Source organism: Gallus gallus, chromosome 1 (genome assembly GCF_016699485.2).
Source record: "Gallus gallus isolate bGalGal1 chromosome 1, bGalGal1.mat.broiler.GRCg7b, whole genome shotgun sequence".
Taxonomy (NCBI): Eukaryota; Metazoa; Chordata; class Aves; order Galliformes; family Phasianidae; genus Gallus; species Gallus gallus.
Window position 1 is genome coordinate 133612085 of NC_052532.1, and position 14864 is coordinate 133626948.

The 14864-nt window shown below is 41.4% G+C and overlaps 1 protein-coding gene across 5 annotated transcripts in view; it reads right to left on the reverse strand.

Moving 5' to 3' along the window:
• Positions 1–139: 139 nt before the first annotated feature.
• Positions 140–14864, reverse strand: part of RFX8 (RFX family member 8, lacking RFX DNA binding domain) — a 32477-nt gene continuing 17752 nt past the window's right edge. For all 5 annotated transcript variants that reach the window (XM_040657359.2, XM_040657358.2, XM_040657357.2 and 2 more), the window contains 5 exons: positions 11618–11774; positions 8843–8937; positions 7651–7765; positions 4398–4695; positions 140–499 (listed from right to left, as the gene is read on the reverse strand). In XM_040657359.2, the coding sequence (XP_040513293.1) occupies positions 4430–4695; positions 7651–7765; positions 8843–8937; positions 11618–11774 (633 nt within the window). In that variant the 3' untranslated portion in view covers positions 140–499; positions 4398–4429. The remainder of the gene's footprint in view (positions 500–4397; positions 4696–7650; positions 7766–8842; positions 8938–11617; positions 11775–14864) is intronic.

Sequence of the window (14864 nt, forward strand, 5' to 3'; positions counted from 1 at the left end):
CAAAGCAGCACTGATTCAGGGTCACCAATCTATTCTGCAGCTTCCAGATAAGTTTAACACAATGACTTCAAATGGGCCTTCTGCTTCCCTGATGACTGAAGTCCAAGAAATAAATAATAAAAAAAAAAACCCACACATATTTCACCTTTTCATTCTGAATATTTATTCAAATTAAGTCTAACAACCAAAACACACAGCAACTTACAATAGCTGTCTCACTAGCACAGTTTGGCGTTTAGTATTTACAGAGGAGGATCTTAAATTTAAGAGAATGAAAATATTATTTCTTAAAATTGTATTAGAAAGTAAGAATGGCCTATGCTTATAAAATATTTTTGGAAGTCAGGCTGATTTTCTCTGAAAATTAACTGGGAATGGGAGACAAAAATGAAGGAAAAATTCTGTCCATCTCTTTGAGTAAGAAGCACTTTTCTTCTGACCACAAGATCCAACTGAATGGAGGTTTTTGCTGTTTTGTCTTCCAAATGGCCTGGGCGAGCTGAAAGGTAGAAGAGAAACATGTAAGTATTTTGATTGGAGGAACTGTAAATCAAGTATATCGTCTTGTTAAGCAACTTCATCATCTTTGTTAAATCAACTTTGTTAAATAAGAAAATCTTCTCTCTACTTTCCTGCCTAATATTCTGCTTTATTTATTTATTTATTTATTTATTTTGGCTGTTTGTTTCTGGGTTTGTTTGTTTGTTTGTTTTTGTGCAGATACCCAACCTACTTGACATCAGTTAACCCAACAGGAGGATATATACACTGGGCCTCCTCATAGGATGGCAGAGGTGTAATAGTAGGACGGAGCAACTTTTTGATACTCACACTTTCTGTGGCTACTGTCAACTATTCTTTTCCAAAACAAATAATCCCAGTCCTGTCCCCTCTCTCCCAGGGACTGCTTTTCTGAAATCCTGTCTTTCTTAAAATCAGTGGAAATTTTGCCAGTGAATTTAAGCAGGGTCAACACTTTGCTCTTATTTTTGATCATTTTAGCTAATTATTTTACTTGATTTCTATATCCTGGATTACACAGACTATTCGGGTGAGCATTCACTATTCATTTAAGTGAAGCAGTTAACTATTTCCTTACTTTTCCCTCCTTTTTAACAAATTAAAGTATTTGCTTTGCTTTTTGTCAATAGAGCTATGAGCAGTGTTCCCTCAGCCTCTTTGCTCTGATTTGCAGTATATTGTATGGTACAGAGGCGTGGAATTGGATTAAAAGCCACAGCACAGTGCTCTGCAGATAAACCCACTGCAGGTGTGCAATTTAATAGGATTTTAATTTGGTAACAAGTGAACAAAGAGAGGAAACACAAAATAGGATTTTCTAGATGAAAAATTGCTACTCTCACTGAGAGAAAGCGACTGGAAGCTCTGTGATAAGGAGTGAAGATCAGTCCAACGTTCTCTGAGTTGCCCTGCTACATATTAAAGTTCACTCAGAGCATCTTTGTTTGTGCCATGGGTTCCAACAATTATTAGTTCAGACTATTTGTGCTCGGCTGGATAGAGTTCAATGTGCAGTGCTGTCCATCAGGCAAATTTGTTTAAATCTTGTATTGTCTCATTCCCTTCCCTTACTTTTTTTTTTTTTTTAATATAAAAATATTTTCCTTGGGAGATGTCACCAGCTTGCAATATATATTCCATTCTCAAGATTATTAACAGTATTCATGCTTCAAATTACAATATATATATATGCTGCATTGCTCAAAATACGTGGGAAAACATGGTGTCTCTGCTGAGGAGTTTAATTTATATTCAGCACGAAGGAGAGGTGGGGGACCAAAAACAGATGGGGAAGGAAAAGGAAAAATAAAGGTGGCAACCAAAAGATCGTGAAGAGATCTGCTAAGACACAGGCGCATATTGCTGCTGCTGATGCAAGGGCAAGCTTGGGAGATTCTCTTCTGATTTCTGTTACCAGCCCTCCCTCTCATTTTTCCAGGGTTTCACAGCAGAACTGAGTTTTTAGCACTAATTTCAATGAGATGCGGGTGGAGGTGCGATGAACAGATTTTTCCTGAGCATAACAGGCTGTAGAGAAGGCACAGAAATGCTCTGTGGGACAAGATGAAAAAGATACGGAGGTTGGTGTTGTTGGCAGAGGATGAAGTGGAGGATGGGAGCTACAGAGAGACACCGGGCCCAAGAGATGTGCAGAGGCTGTGTGAGGTGAAGGATTTAAAGGAAAAAAGTACCAAACACATCCTTGATACACAGAACAGTAAGTCATGCAGCTGAAATACCATCCAGGAGACAGCATCTTGGCTGCTGGGTGCTGTTCGGGCTGCCGAGGGTTTGTATACAGGTTCTGGCTGGACGGGGATTAGTAGGAGCAGGGACAGATGGCTGCCTGGGAGAATGGGAAGGTGATCCAAAGTCACAGAAGACCAACTCTTTTGCAGCGGGAATCTACAGGATATCTAGTTCAGGGGTCTACAGAGCTGGTAATATGAGCAAAATGGTGGGTGGTGGAGATGCTTTTGGAACTGCATTTTTCATCAATCCATGGAGTTAGTATGACGCCCAAAGAGAGAGAGCCTGCAATGGCTGATGTGGGAGCTACCACCCATTCGAAGCACATCAGTGCCAGAAAGACTCACCCACTCTATCACAGCTCCTGAAACCCTTCTGAGCTGCAGGTTCCAGTTTTTCATCTCCCTCACAAGCTGCAGACACTTGAGGCAAAGCATTAGCAGGCTCTTACTGGGCTTTGTTTTTCATTCCACTATCAGCGTCTTGCACAGGGACCGGTGGAACCCAGGGCTTCAGGTCCTTTAGTTGGCAAGATTTTCCTCTCTAAGCTCTTCCTATACTTTCTCCATCCTTCACTTTTTCCTTCCCTCCTTGATACCTTGACAAGTCATGCTACTCCCCATTTTGGATTTTGTAGTCATTTGCTCCTACTCTGGCACTACTTGTCCCTCTGACCAGTCTTGCTCTATTCTTGAGGTCACATACAAAATATGCAAAAATTACATATTTCATTATAGGCATATCACTTATACAAAACAAAACCTGGGTCAAATCTTTGTCTGTTGTCACCTGCATAAGAGCACTGCAGTTGTAGAGGCCACACAAAAGCCCCTAAGGGCGGAACAGGGAAAGAACATAGGAAGCAGGGTAGATATTGAATAAGCTTTCTGCTGGTTTATCTCTTAATTTCTGACCATCAGTGGTTTAGGGATTTCTTGGCCATACTCTGCTCAGTTTGTTTCTGAAGTTAAGGTGTCATGGGAGGATAGCTCGTTATATTGCATTTCAAAAATGAAAATATCTATCCAAACATGCCCATGACATACGCAAATCATTCTTGTTTGTCCCTCTTGTGCCTTTCTCCCTCTGATTTTCATTACTGAACTAGTTTTAGTGAATCTTATATTTAAAAGCAGGTGTCTTCCAAGAGTCTTTATAACTAATAAAGATGTTTTTTAAAACAGTCCATTTCCAGTCCTGGTCCTAGTTTATGGAAGCTGAGTACATCCTGGAAGGTGCAGGATAAGCAGTAAAACAACAACAGCAAGATCACCTCAAAAATGTTATTTCCTCATTAATCTTGGTGCCATTAACATTTGTTCTTCTCCGTGTTCTAGAAAATACAGTGTTCTCTGAGTCTTAAGAACTCTTACTGCACAGAAAAGAAATCTGAAAGCAGCTGAACGTACAAGTGATGAATATATCACTTGCATTAACCACAAAGGCTTGATCTGTGTTCTGATATGTCCTAAGATTTAGCCTCGTGTCCTAAGAAGACTCAGACATTTAGTTTTCTACCTGCATGTCATCCCTTATGCTGCTAATTGGAACCAGGGGACTGACTGCAAGAAAGTCTGGCACAGCAGAAAGATCTAAAGTGTTTCACACTTCAGCATCTTTTGATAAAAGTAATAGCTAGGTGGAGGAAAGAGAGTCTCTCAGTGCTCCCAGCAGTGAGAGAAGGCTATGCTATGTGCTTTCTCTTCTGATCAGTAAATACCATTTGGCCTGCTAACCCTTGAGCTGTGCCAAACCCAGCAGAACAAGGCTGCTCTTGCTTAGATGGCACTTGGGGAACCTAACGAAAAGATGAAAGTCTTCTGGAAAATGAAGGAAGAATGGGGGAACTGTGGTGAGTGGGAGATAGGCAATGTGAAAGTTATAATCCCTTAACAAGGACTGTGGGAGGATGGCTTTCAGCTTGAGGTGCGGATAACATTAGACATAACTCCATGCAAACCTAGATTTCATTAGTTCTACTTCACACACACACACAAAAAACCTACGAAGTCTACGCCTCTCCCAATTTCCACAACTTACTGCTTTTTTTTTTTTCCTTCTTTTTCTTGCTTTCTTTCTCTCTCTTTTTTTTTTAAGTTTTCTTCAGAGCTAAAATTTTATCTCACCTTGATTTCTGTGGCTTTCTTCCCCAGACAGCTCAGAACTCTGAATATACGTTGCTTAATCTGATGTCGCCCTGGTTCAGCATCAGACTTATGAGAGTTGACTGAGGAGTTTCAGCTTGAGGTTCCTCCTCTGCAAAGTAGCCCCCAAAGTAGCTGGGCTCATAAACCCACAGAACAGGCTGGTCGTTTTGCTGCGTGACACAAAAACTTTCTTCTCCCTCCTCTTCCTCCTCTATATAGGACTGGAAGACGTGAGCAACGTAATCCAAGAGTAGCAAATTAAACAAATGCCAGGATCCTAGATTTAAAGAAAACCAGAAGTAGTTGTAGCAACCTCTTAATTTGCATACTTTCCTGATGTGTTCTTTTTTTGAAGGGCTTCATTGTAGTGATGGGCTAGACAAAGCAGCAGTCTAGCACTCATCAAACAACGCTTGCAGAATGACCTAGCTCCAAATACCACAGCAAAATGGGCACTGACTATGGGTTTTAAACATAAACAAAAGCCTTTTCCCAAATTTTACCAATAGAGAAAAGTATGCTTGTGTTTATTCACTTTCCTATTCAAGTTCATCCCCCAGATTCACTGCTCTTATAAGGCTTGTTAACTAGCATGTATTGCCTCCATTCTCCCCTAACACAGATACATTATTCAACCTCTCTCCAAGCTAGCCTTCCTACAGATTTCATTTTGTTCAATACCTATGACATTAAATGGCTTACTTTGCAGCTGGGTATGCCAAAATACCAAGTTATAGTTTCCAAAAGCCAAAAGAAGGACTCATGGAGGCCTCTGAATTTTGACTTGTACCTGTGGTTGAAAGTACTTACAGTGTGTATGTAGGTGACTGTCCAGCCACCATGGCTTGGCAGTACTCCCCTGAATGCCTCAGAGGAGAGACTAATAAAGAAAATGTATGTGTATCAGCTGATGTAAGGTTTTGTGTCTGAGGTAAGTAGAGGCACGTATACTGGAAAGGAGGTGGTAATCAAGAGCTCTAGCATAGAATCATGGAATCATCTGGGTTGGAGAAGACCTTCAAGATCATCAAGCCCAACTATCAACCTGACCTACAGAGTCCCATCAGTAAACTATGTCCCTTAATGCTATGAAGTCCCATTAGCCCTGACTGCTGTGACACCGTTGCTCCTTTCAGCTTTACAAGGGACTAACTGCAGGTTCTTTCGATTGCACTTGAGCATCACCTCTGAGGAGTTTGGGTTGGAATAGGGCAAAAGACAATCCTGAGCTCAGAAGTGTAAGTGTGTTATGTGTGTCGGAAGTGCTAAGTTTCAAGCAAGAGCACCAGACAGAAGTGAGTTTGGATTTGGTTTCGGGTACGTGACCTATGTTGTGGGGATGCATGCTGCATTAACATGACATGCATTTACCAAAAATTCTACATTTTGCCTAAGTAATTGTGTATCCTCAGTGGATGCAGCATTGACTTGCAGGATCCCCACCATTTCTGTATGAAATACAGAGATTGAAGACATTTATGAAAAGGACTGAGTGCAGAATGGCTTGTTAAAATAACTAAGCCCTGCCCACTATGGCTTTGAATAGAAATGTGGGAATAGAGACCTGGGAAAGATGGGGCATTGTTACATCATATAACCCAATGTCTAAAGGAACCAGTGGTTTTAGAAAAGAAGATAATAATGACCAATTTAATTGGAACATCACAGAGAAAGATTAAAAGGCATTTTAAAAACTCTGTCATAGGTGAAAATAAATTAAATCTCGGTGTTAATGAAGTACAGTAATAAGACTGTGTTATGTGAGATGAAAACATTGTTTGAAACTAGCTTGAGGAAGGCTCAGCAGAGGATAGGATGCTTTACATCAGATGGTATTACTTGTGTCCCCAGCCATTAACAACTTGAGAACAGGGAGGTGATTAATTAAACTCTTCGTGAGGTGGGAAGAGGGGAGAGGATTTCATCATCATTGGTAATTTCAATAAACATTGAGCTTCCATTGAGCTGTTCTTGGAATTCGTTCACAATGTTCACTCATGGCACAAAATACTGCATATAGCTTTGAGGAGTTTTGTGCAGAATACTTCTGCGGAGATAGAAGACTGATTATTTTATTATTCCTTTGATGCAGCCACTCATGGACAAAGGACTCGACTGTGCTGTATTCCATGTAGTCAGAAAGCACACCTCCAATCCTGCTCCAGGGAGTTTGAAATCTAATTATGAGGCAGAAGGTAACAGCTAGATGCAGAAAAGGGCTGTGCGCGTACATACACAAACACAGTCAGTAACAGGGAAAGATTACTGAAGAATATAAAAGGCAGCAACCTTAGCATAGCCCTCTGTTATGTCTTTGTAGGAAACACAAAGCCCTAAGCTTTGAAGGGGAATGTCTAAGAAGATAATGAGGGTTTTTTGGCTGTTGGTGTGAAGCTCTCTCCAGCAGAACAGGAAAAATTATGAAGGTGCTTCTTTGAAAGTCTGAAAGGTAGTTCATGCAGTCTGGGTTGAGATGTTACTCAGAGGAGACAGTGCATTGCTCCGGAGTAAATAAAAGACAGATAGCCTCTGAAAGGTCTTACAAGTAAAGAGAAAGGAAGTTGGGTTTGATGCAATATAGAAGAGGAATAGCTGATTCAAGACACTGTGGTACCACTTCAAGGTACTTTCAGTAAATGTGACTGCAAAGGCCCCTCACTTCTCCTGCTCTGCACTAGTGTGTGTTGGATTTGGTGCTAGACAGCTCTGAGCACTACAACAGAGACAAAACACATCCAGCTGAAGGAGTGACTAGTTTTCAATCACTCTAATGTGTCAGTGTAAGGCATAAGCAAAGGGAAGGAGCTTACACCTTCTCTAGGAAGAACTAGCTGCATTTTTGACAAGTGTCTGGATCTGCTGCTACTGTACTATACAGAAAGAATATGGGAATCTGGAAGCTACCACCTGAGATACATGGAATTATTATGGTTAGGGCTGCTGGTGCCCCAGCTCTCCATCACCCTTTCCTGACGGAGTTCCTGCAATGGAGGTGAAGAGCAGTTTGCATCTAAGGATGTTGTTATCCGTTTCACCTCAAATGATGGCCTCTACCAAAACGGAGTCCTGCCCCTCTGCCACCTCCAGCTGCATCTTTCTCCCTTCCTCCCCTGTGCTCATCCCAGAGGTGATGTTTATTTGGATCATAGCTTGACCGCATGTCCATTGAAACAACCAGGTCTCTCTGCCATCTCAGGTCACATCAGATGACAGGCACAAAGCTCTCACTTACCAAAACTGTCTGCATAGTTGAGTGTCATCGCCTTGCTTACTGCGCTCAATAGGAAGTTCCATCTCAGCTGGAAATCAGCTGCCACTTTTCTAAACTCCTGTTTATTCCTGCTTGGCTGCAAGTAGAGAAAAAAAAGATGCTTTATGATGAAGCTGGCTAAAAGAGTCCCTTACTGTGTTGTGGACTATTTCCCTGCACAGATGGCATACAAAGATGGAAAATTAAGTTAAAATATCTTAGGTTGAAAGGGATCTTTGTAGGTCATCTTATTTCAAGTCTTTTCCAGCCAAGTTCTGGATGTCTCCAAGGTATCCTCCACCCTTCTGGGTAACCTCTTCCTGTGTTTGACTGTCCTCATGGATTTTTTTTTTTATCTTTTGAATTTTTCCTTTGCTGTGTCTATTGCCTTACGCCCTATAACTGTGAACCTCCATCTTCTCTGTAGCTGAGGGCTCTGTGAGATGAAGCCACCACAGAACTGCAAAGTGCTATTCCTAATTATAAAACCCACCCAAGATATTAGGAAAAAAAAAAGCTGAAGAAGTAAGTACAGTTTATCCTGCTTCTTCAGAAAAAATAAACTAAAAAAAAAAAAAAGGAATTTAACCACCCTCCAGCCCCACATTCATTGGTTCGTCCAACCGACAGAGTGCAGTGGTACTGTCAAACTACCACTAGTTCTGGATCACTGATGGACCAGGAGTGCAAGAATTGGTAACCTAGGGAGAGGTCTATACACAAAGATGATCATACTTGAATCTTTCATGAGAGGTAGAACCACTGTACTAGCATTTATCACTCTCCTACAACCTGCTGAAAATCAACAGTTTCATAAATCAACAATTCCAGGAGTCATTAAGTGTTCTCTTTATTTATATGGACATTTTTCTTATAGATCTTGATTTATAAGGCAGTGCTGTAGAGCGCGTCTACAAAATGAGACCAGATACTGAAATCACTGAAGTGGATATATGCATAGAAATACATTTGTAGTTGTTTGCACAGATGGAATTTTTGTATGCCAATTAATTCTCCCTTTTTCTGCAGCATGCATAAATTGTATTTATGCAAATCTGCAGTCTGGTCATGTTGCTAGTACACAATGTAGCTCCTGCAAACTTTTGACATAGCATAGAGGGAGAAATGGTGTGATCACTCTTCTTTTTCTGAAATTGTTAAATTCATTTTATACCTGAAGGACAAAAGCCTGAAGATTTGAAGATACACAGCTTAGGAGAACTCGAATATCTGTAGAATGTGCCAGTGAAGATAACAGGTCGTTCAAACCTGTGAAATATAGAAGGGAGATCAAGTGATTGGCTTGCTGCCATTTCTAGATTTTTTTTCTTTTATATTTGGCTTTAAATACATTAAGACCTCTGTTTCTAGCATTTTGATTAGTGAAACTATGCAGTTTCTTAGAAATTAGTCAGAATTCATGTTTATGTCATAGAATCATAGAATCATAATATAGAATGGCTTGGGTTGGAAGGGACTTCAAGGACCATCAAGTTCCAACCTCTCTGTTGCAGGAAGGGTTGCTAACTGCTAGATCAGGTTGATAATGCTGCTCAGGGCCTCATCCCACCTGGCCTTGAACACCCCCAGGGATGGGGCATCTACAGCCTCTTTGGGCAAAATGTTCCAGCACCTCACCTCAGTGAAAAAACCTGCCCTGATATGTAACCTAAATCTTCCCTCCTTTAGTTTCCCCCCTTGTCCTAACTCTGTCTATCCATGTAAAAAGTTGATTTCCCTCAAGTTTGTAATCTCCCTTTAAGTACTGGAAGGCTGTAATGGGGTCTCCCCGCACCCTTCTCTTCTCTAGACTGAACAAGACCAGCTCCTTCAACCTATCTTCACAGGAGAGGTGCTCAAGCCCTCTGATCATCTTTCCGACCATCCTCTGGACTCTCTCCAAAAGTCTGACATCTTTCCTGTGTTGAGGGCCCCAGACCTTGACACAATACACCTGCAGAGCCTCATGAAGACAGAGTAGAGGGGGACTATCACCCCTCTTCTGATGCAGCCCATGATACAGTTGGCTTTCCAGGCTGCAAGCACACACTGCTGGCTCATGTTCAGTTTTTCATCTACCAGGGCCCCTAAGTCCTTCTCAGCAGGGCTACTCTCAAGGAGTTCTTCTCCCAGTCTGTATATAAATATGAGATTTCCCCAGCCCAAGTGCAAAACCCTGCACTTTGTTTTGTTGAACATAATTAGGTTCACAGGGGCCCATCTTTCAAATTTATGAAGATCCCTCTGGATGGCATCCCTTGCTCTGCTGTTTCAACTGCACCACTCAGTTTGGTGTCGTCAGCAAACTTGCTGATGGTGCACTCAATCCCATTGTCTACATCATTGATGAAGATGTTAAAGAGTATTGGTCCCAAGATGGACCCTTGGGGGACACCACACATTACTCGCCTCCACCTGGATGTCGAGCCATAGGTCTATTCCATCATCTTCTCAGGTACAGAGGTGAGGCTCACTGGCTTTTAGTTCCCTAGGTCATCCTTCCTCCCTTTCTTATAAATGAGAGTGAGGTTTCCCTTTTTCCAGTCACCAGGGAATTTGCCTGTCAGCCATGGCTTTTCAAATACGATGGAGAACAGCTCAACAACCATATCAGCCAGTTCCCTTAGGACCCTGGCGTGCACGTTGTCTGGCCCCATAGCCATTACTACTGTGCCTGCACCGACATAATTATCATGACCAAAGTGGAAAGAGTAAACTTTGCACGAGTGCAAGCTGGAATATGGTTATGTTCTAGCTTCTATATGACCAAAAAAGAAAAATCTGTTGTGGAGGAGGGAATTGTTTTAAAACAATAACAAAAACTACAGACGTTCTATAGTATTCTATGGAAATACATATAGCACTGCCAAAAAGCAGTGCAGATGTTCCTCCAAAAGATTAGAAGCTACCACTCAGTGCCGCAAGCTGCATTATGACTGTACCTCTCTGAATCTATACCCTTCTAGCTAACAGGTCTTATTGTCAGAATGCATATACATAAGGTCTGTAAAACTTTGTTTATCGTTAATAACAATCTGGAAAAGGAGCAGAAACTGAGAATGCAATAAATTCCCCCCCGAAAAGATAATAATTAATAAAAAGAGCGAACGTAATAAAAAACTCCTGTGCATTGTTTTTGATTTTAAGTCTCGTATAAACATTATTCAGATGGTTCTCTCGATGGCTCCATGAACAAAGAGAATTATTATTCCTGCCAAAAGCCATCACAGGCAGGTGGTGGTGCATCCCCTGTCAGGGAGCACGCCTGCGGCGGGCCAGGAACAAAGAGCTGAGGATTCCTCCATCAGCTCTAAGCACAGCTGGTCCATCTTGCCCATTTCTTGCTAATGATTTAAATAGCAGCCTCTTAATCTTATTGCCATTATGCTCCCATTGCTTTTCGGTAGACTGGCGAGTTTATCACGTCATGGCTGCATGCAAACCGTGTATTTTAGTGTTTGCAACACAGCATCAATTCTGCACGCCCTAACAGAGCAAAAAGATGCGAAAGCTGAAAGGTCTCCATCCAGTTCAGCATACAGCACGGTAAAGTCTGGCCACAGGAGGTGATTTCGTGTACTGCGATTAATAACAGGGGAAAATGCAAAACGTAATCCTAGGAAACTCCTTTTTATCAAAGCAAATCACAAAATGTGAATGTCTCTGTTTATCGGCCTTCTTTTGGAAGATGCATCATTTGGGAACACAAAACCCACTCCCGCTGCCACAGAAAGCATTAAGAGAGAATCAAAGCCTTTCATTCTTAACCTTTAAAACTAAACGGATATAACTGCGTGCTCCATTCTCAATCTTATTGGCTCATTTCCAGTACTTAGGGTTACTGAAAGGCTGTAATTCCCAGTAGGGCAGATGCCATGAATAAACATGCTAGAGCTTTAACAACGTCAGGCAGAGGCTTAAGTGGATAGAAAAATATAGAAAGAATTACATTTGATTTCTATGTTGTACTGCAGTTCATCTGGATTTCCATACTTCTTTTGAAAGAGGTTTCCAGGCACATCCAGCAATCCCTGATCGATGACAGCATTCAAGTCCGAGATCAGAACAGTGACTTTGCTGTTGTTGTTCAAGACTATTCTCATTGTCTGCAGTTATTAAGAAAACAGTTAATGTCTTTCACTTTCTCAAGCCCTTAACTCAGTCAAAACAGCTTCCCTCATTCAGTGCTAAGTTAGAAGTGGGGCTTTAAATTTACCACCAGACAGACTCCAAATGGGAGGAAAAAAGAAATCAAAGGAGATGAATCTTAAGCTGTCTTTGAGTGGGTTTTGTTCTGGGTGATATTATTTTCAACGAGACTTTGTGGCAGTGTCTGTGATGGAGCAGACAAGGCTGACAGATGCTTGAAGTATCCGGGCAAGTGCTTTTGCCTGCAGTTATTATAGTTATGCCAAATAACGGTACTTTGTCTGAAGAAATGAAATGATGCATTAGGATCTACTTTCCCTCGATACTACTTGTCCTTAATATGTGTTTCAGTTACATTCAGAAACGAGTTTCCTTGAGTTTGCCTAGCCTTTGAGAAGGTAAAAATAAGACTAGAAATACAGTATTAGTTAAAGTGATATTAGTAAGGAATTTGTCCCCTTTCTTTGCTTGTGAGTCATTTGTGAATGAATCTGGTTTCATATTTGTCCCTACAAATGTTACATACACAGATATAGCAGAGGATTTTCAGCCTAGCTTTTTATCTTCACCTCTTCCCTTTTTTTTTTTTTTTAATTGCTAATATCCAGATTGAAATGTTTTCAGTGAAAAATAATGAAAGAGATTAGATCTGAGTCTGTTAAAATTCATCCATCCATGCGTTCAGTCTCTCACTTTCACACTGAGATGCAGGAGATCCTAAAGGCTCTGTCGAACTTGGGCTTTTATATGGATAATGCATGCGTTCAGTTTGGCCTACTAGAGGAGAAATATCGTCTTGTAAACTTCAGACAAAACTTCAGGATTCATGAACATTTGAACAAATGCCATTCATCGGCTGCACGGTAGAGATTACAACTTTCTATCACACCACACTTACTTGCAAGTATAACTCCCAGTCTAGTGCTTTTGTTTTCCACTATTCTGTTAGCATTACTCAAATACCACAAGCAGCCTGATTCTCGGTAGTCTTTTTCAGCTAAGTTAAAGACAAAGCTTCTTTTCTTGCTTTACATGGAGTTTCCAGCATTGGAAGAAGAGTAGCTGGTTGCAGCAAGAGCACACAATGAGAACACTGGGAACACAGCTCCATATTCCAGTATGTTAGGCCACTCTTTCTTTATCCATTACACTTCACAGAGCATAATACCCTGAACTGCTAAGAGCTGGCCCTGACAGCACTTAAATACAGCTTACCAAAAGCAGGAATCAGCCCTTGGAAATGACAAGCACTATATTCACATTCCTTTCTCATGGGGAATTTGCACCTTCTTATACTCTAATTACTTCCCTACATCCAGGTAGTAGCAAATATCAGCCTGCTTTATCTACACATGATGGGAAAGTTACTTTTTCCTTCTGAATGCTGACCCTGCCAAAATTGCTCAGATTTTCTCACCAGGTGGCTAAATTACTGCAAAGTGCTCTACGAGGCACAGTGTGTTTACACCATTCAGAAGCTGCAGCTGCACAGTCCCTCAATAACAGTTCTCATTAGGAGCACTGTCACCTGCTTTGACCACCTGTCTCTGGTTGAAATTCAAAGTGCTTTTCAGAGAGAGAAAACCTTGAAGGACAATTAGAAATACCAAATGACTCCCATGTGAGAGAATTAAACTTCAGGCTGAGATAGAAATAACTGAGAAAGAATGTGACAGAGGTCTGTGGGAAGAACTGCATGAAAAAGGGCACAAATTTTATAACTAATAGAAGAAAGCACTTTTTCACACAAGAAATAATCAAATCCTGGCGCCCGCTACCCCGAGATGTTGTGAACACCAGAACCAGGCTATTAAATGAATGGATGGGGATACAACCTTCATCTCAGATGGCTGGTTGTGCCCATGGAGTAGAGCATCACTTGCTCTTTGCATGCCTTCTTTACCTGAGTGAGTATCTGATGAGGACAACCAGAGGAAACAGTACAAGCACACACAGGCCTAGGGGCTGGTCTGACCAACTAAAACACCGACTGGTTTTCTCTGAGTGATGTTCACCTTGCCACGAAGCATATGTGTGTTTCTCACATGCTGAACATCTTAAATGCTCGTGGTGTCCAGCTACCATCTTCTGGTATGCATTAGACGGAAGGGATAATTTTGCAATATAATCTTTATCGGACTCTTGTTTCCTACTCTGCTCTCTGGAGCCCAGTATAAGTGGCTTGGGTAACATCAGAAGCTATACATGAGGCTACAGCTGCTGAAAGACTATGGGGATGTTGATTTACAAGGCTCACATTTTTTTCACTTATTGAAGCTGTTGCTTTTAAATTGCTAATGTGACTGATCATCAGTTACTCTGGAGCCCCCTTGCACTTCATGTGTATTTTAAAGAAGCTCTGGAGAAGGTGCAGATGTCTTTTATCTGTGTGAAGGGTGCCAATTAGCATGAAGAGGAACCAGGCTCAGAGTGTGTTCTGCTGTAAGTATAGGCCTGACCCAGGTTCTCAGGTCCAGAATGTTCATTTTGTGCAGTTTAAACAGTGTGCAGTCACTGTAAAGCAGTTAGGGGCTGCTGCTGGAGAATTCCCTCCAGCTAGGTTAAAACTCTTTTTCCCTGTATCTCAAGGGTGTAAATTAAATGTTGAGTCTCCACAGCTCTTCCACGCATTAGGAATGTGCAGGGAAGAATCAAAAAGCTACAAGCAGCACCTTGATGTCGTGCCTCAAGCCTGGGCACAACAGTGTAAAGTCTAAATACAACAGTCAGGTCCAAATGACTGGGAATAGCTGGCACATGCAGTCTTGTGGGATTGAGTGGTTTGATGTGTAAGAAGCACTGTTCAGAAGCATACAGTGTTACGAAGCTGAGTTTTTTCTAGTGTTCAGCATCTCCAAAGTGCTGCTGCAGGAAATGGCAACTACAAGTCCTTGGCATTTGACAGAAGTAGACCCTTGGCCCATGTTAGGACACCTATGCACATTTATGCATTTAAAAAAAAAAAAAAAAAAAATCTACTTTTTTTTTTTGAAGTGTGAGGTTTAACTTTTGTACGTTGTTGGTGGTGAAGCTTTCCCATAAAGGAG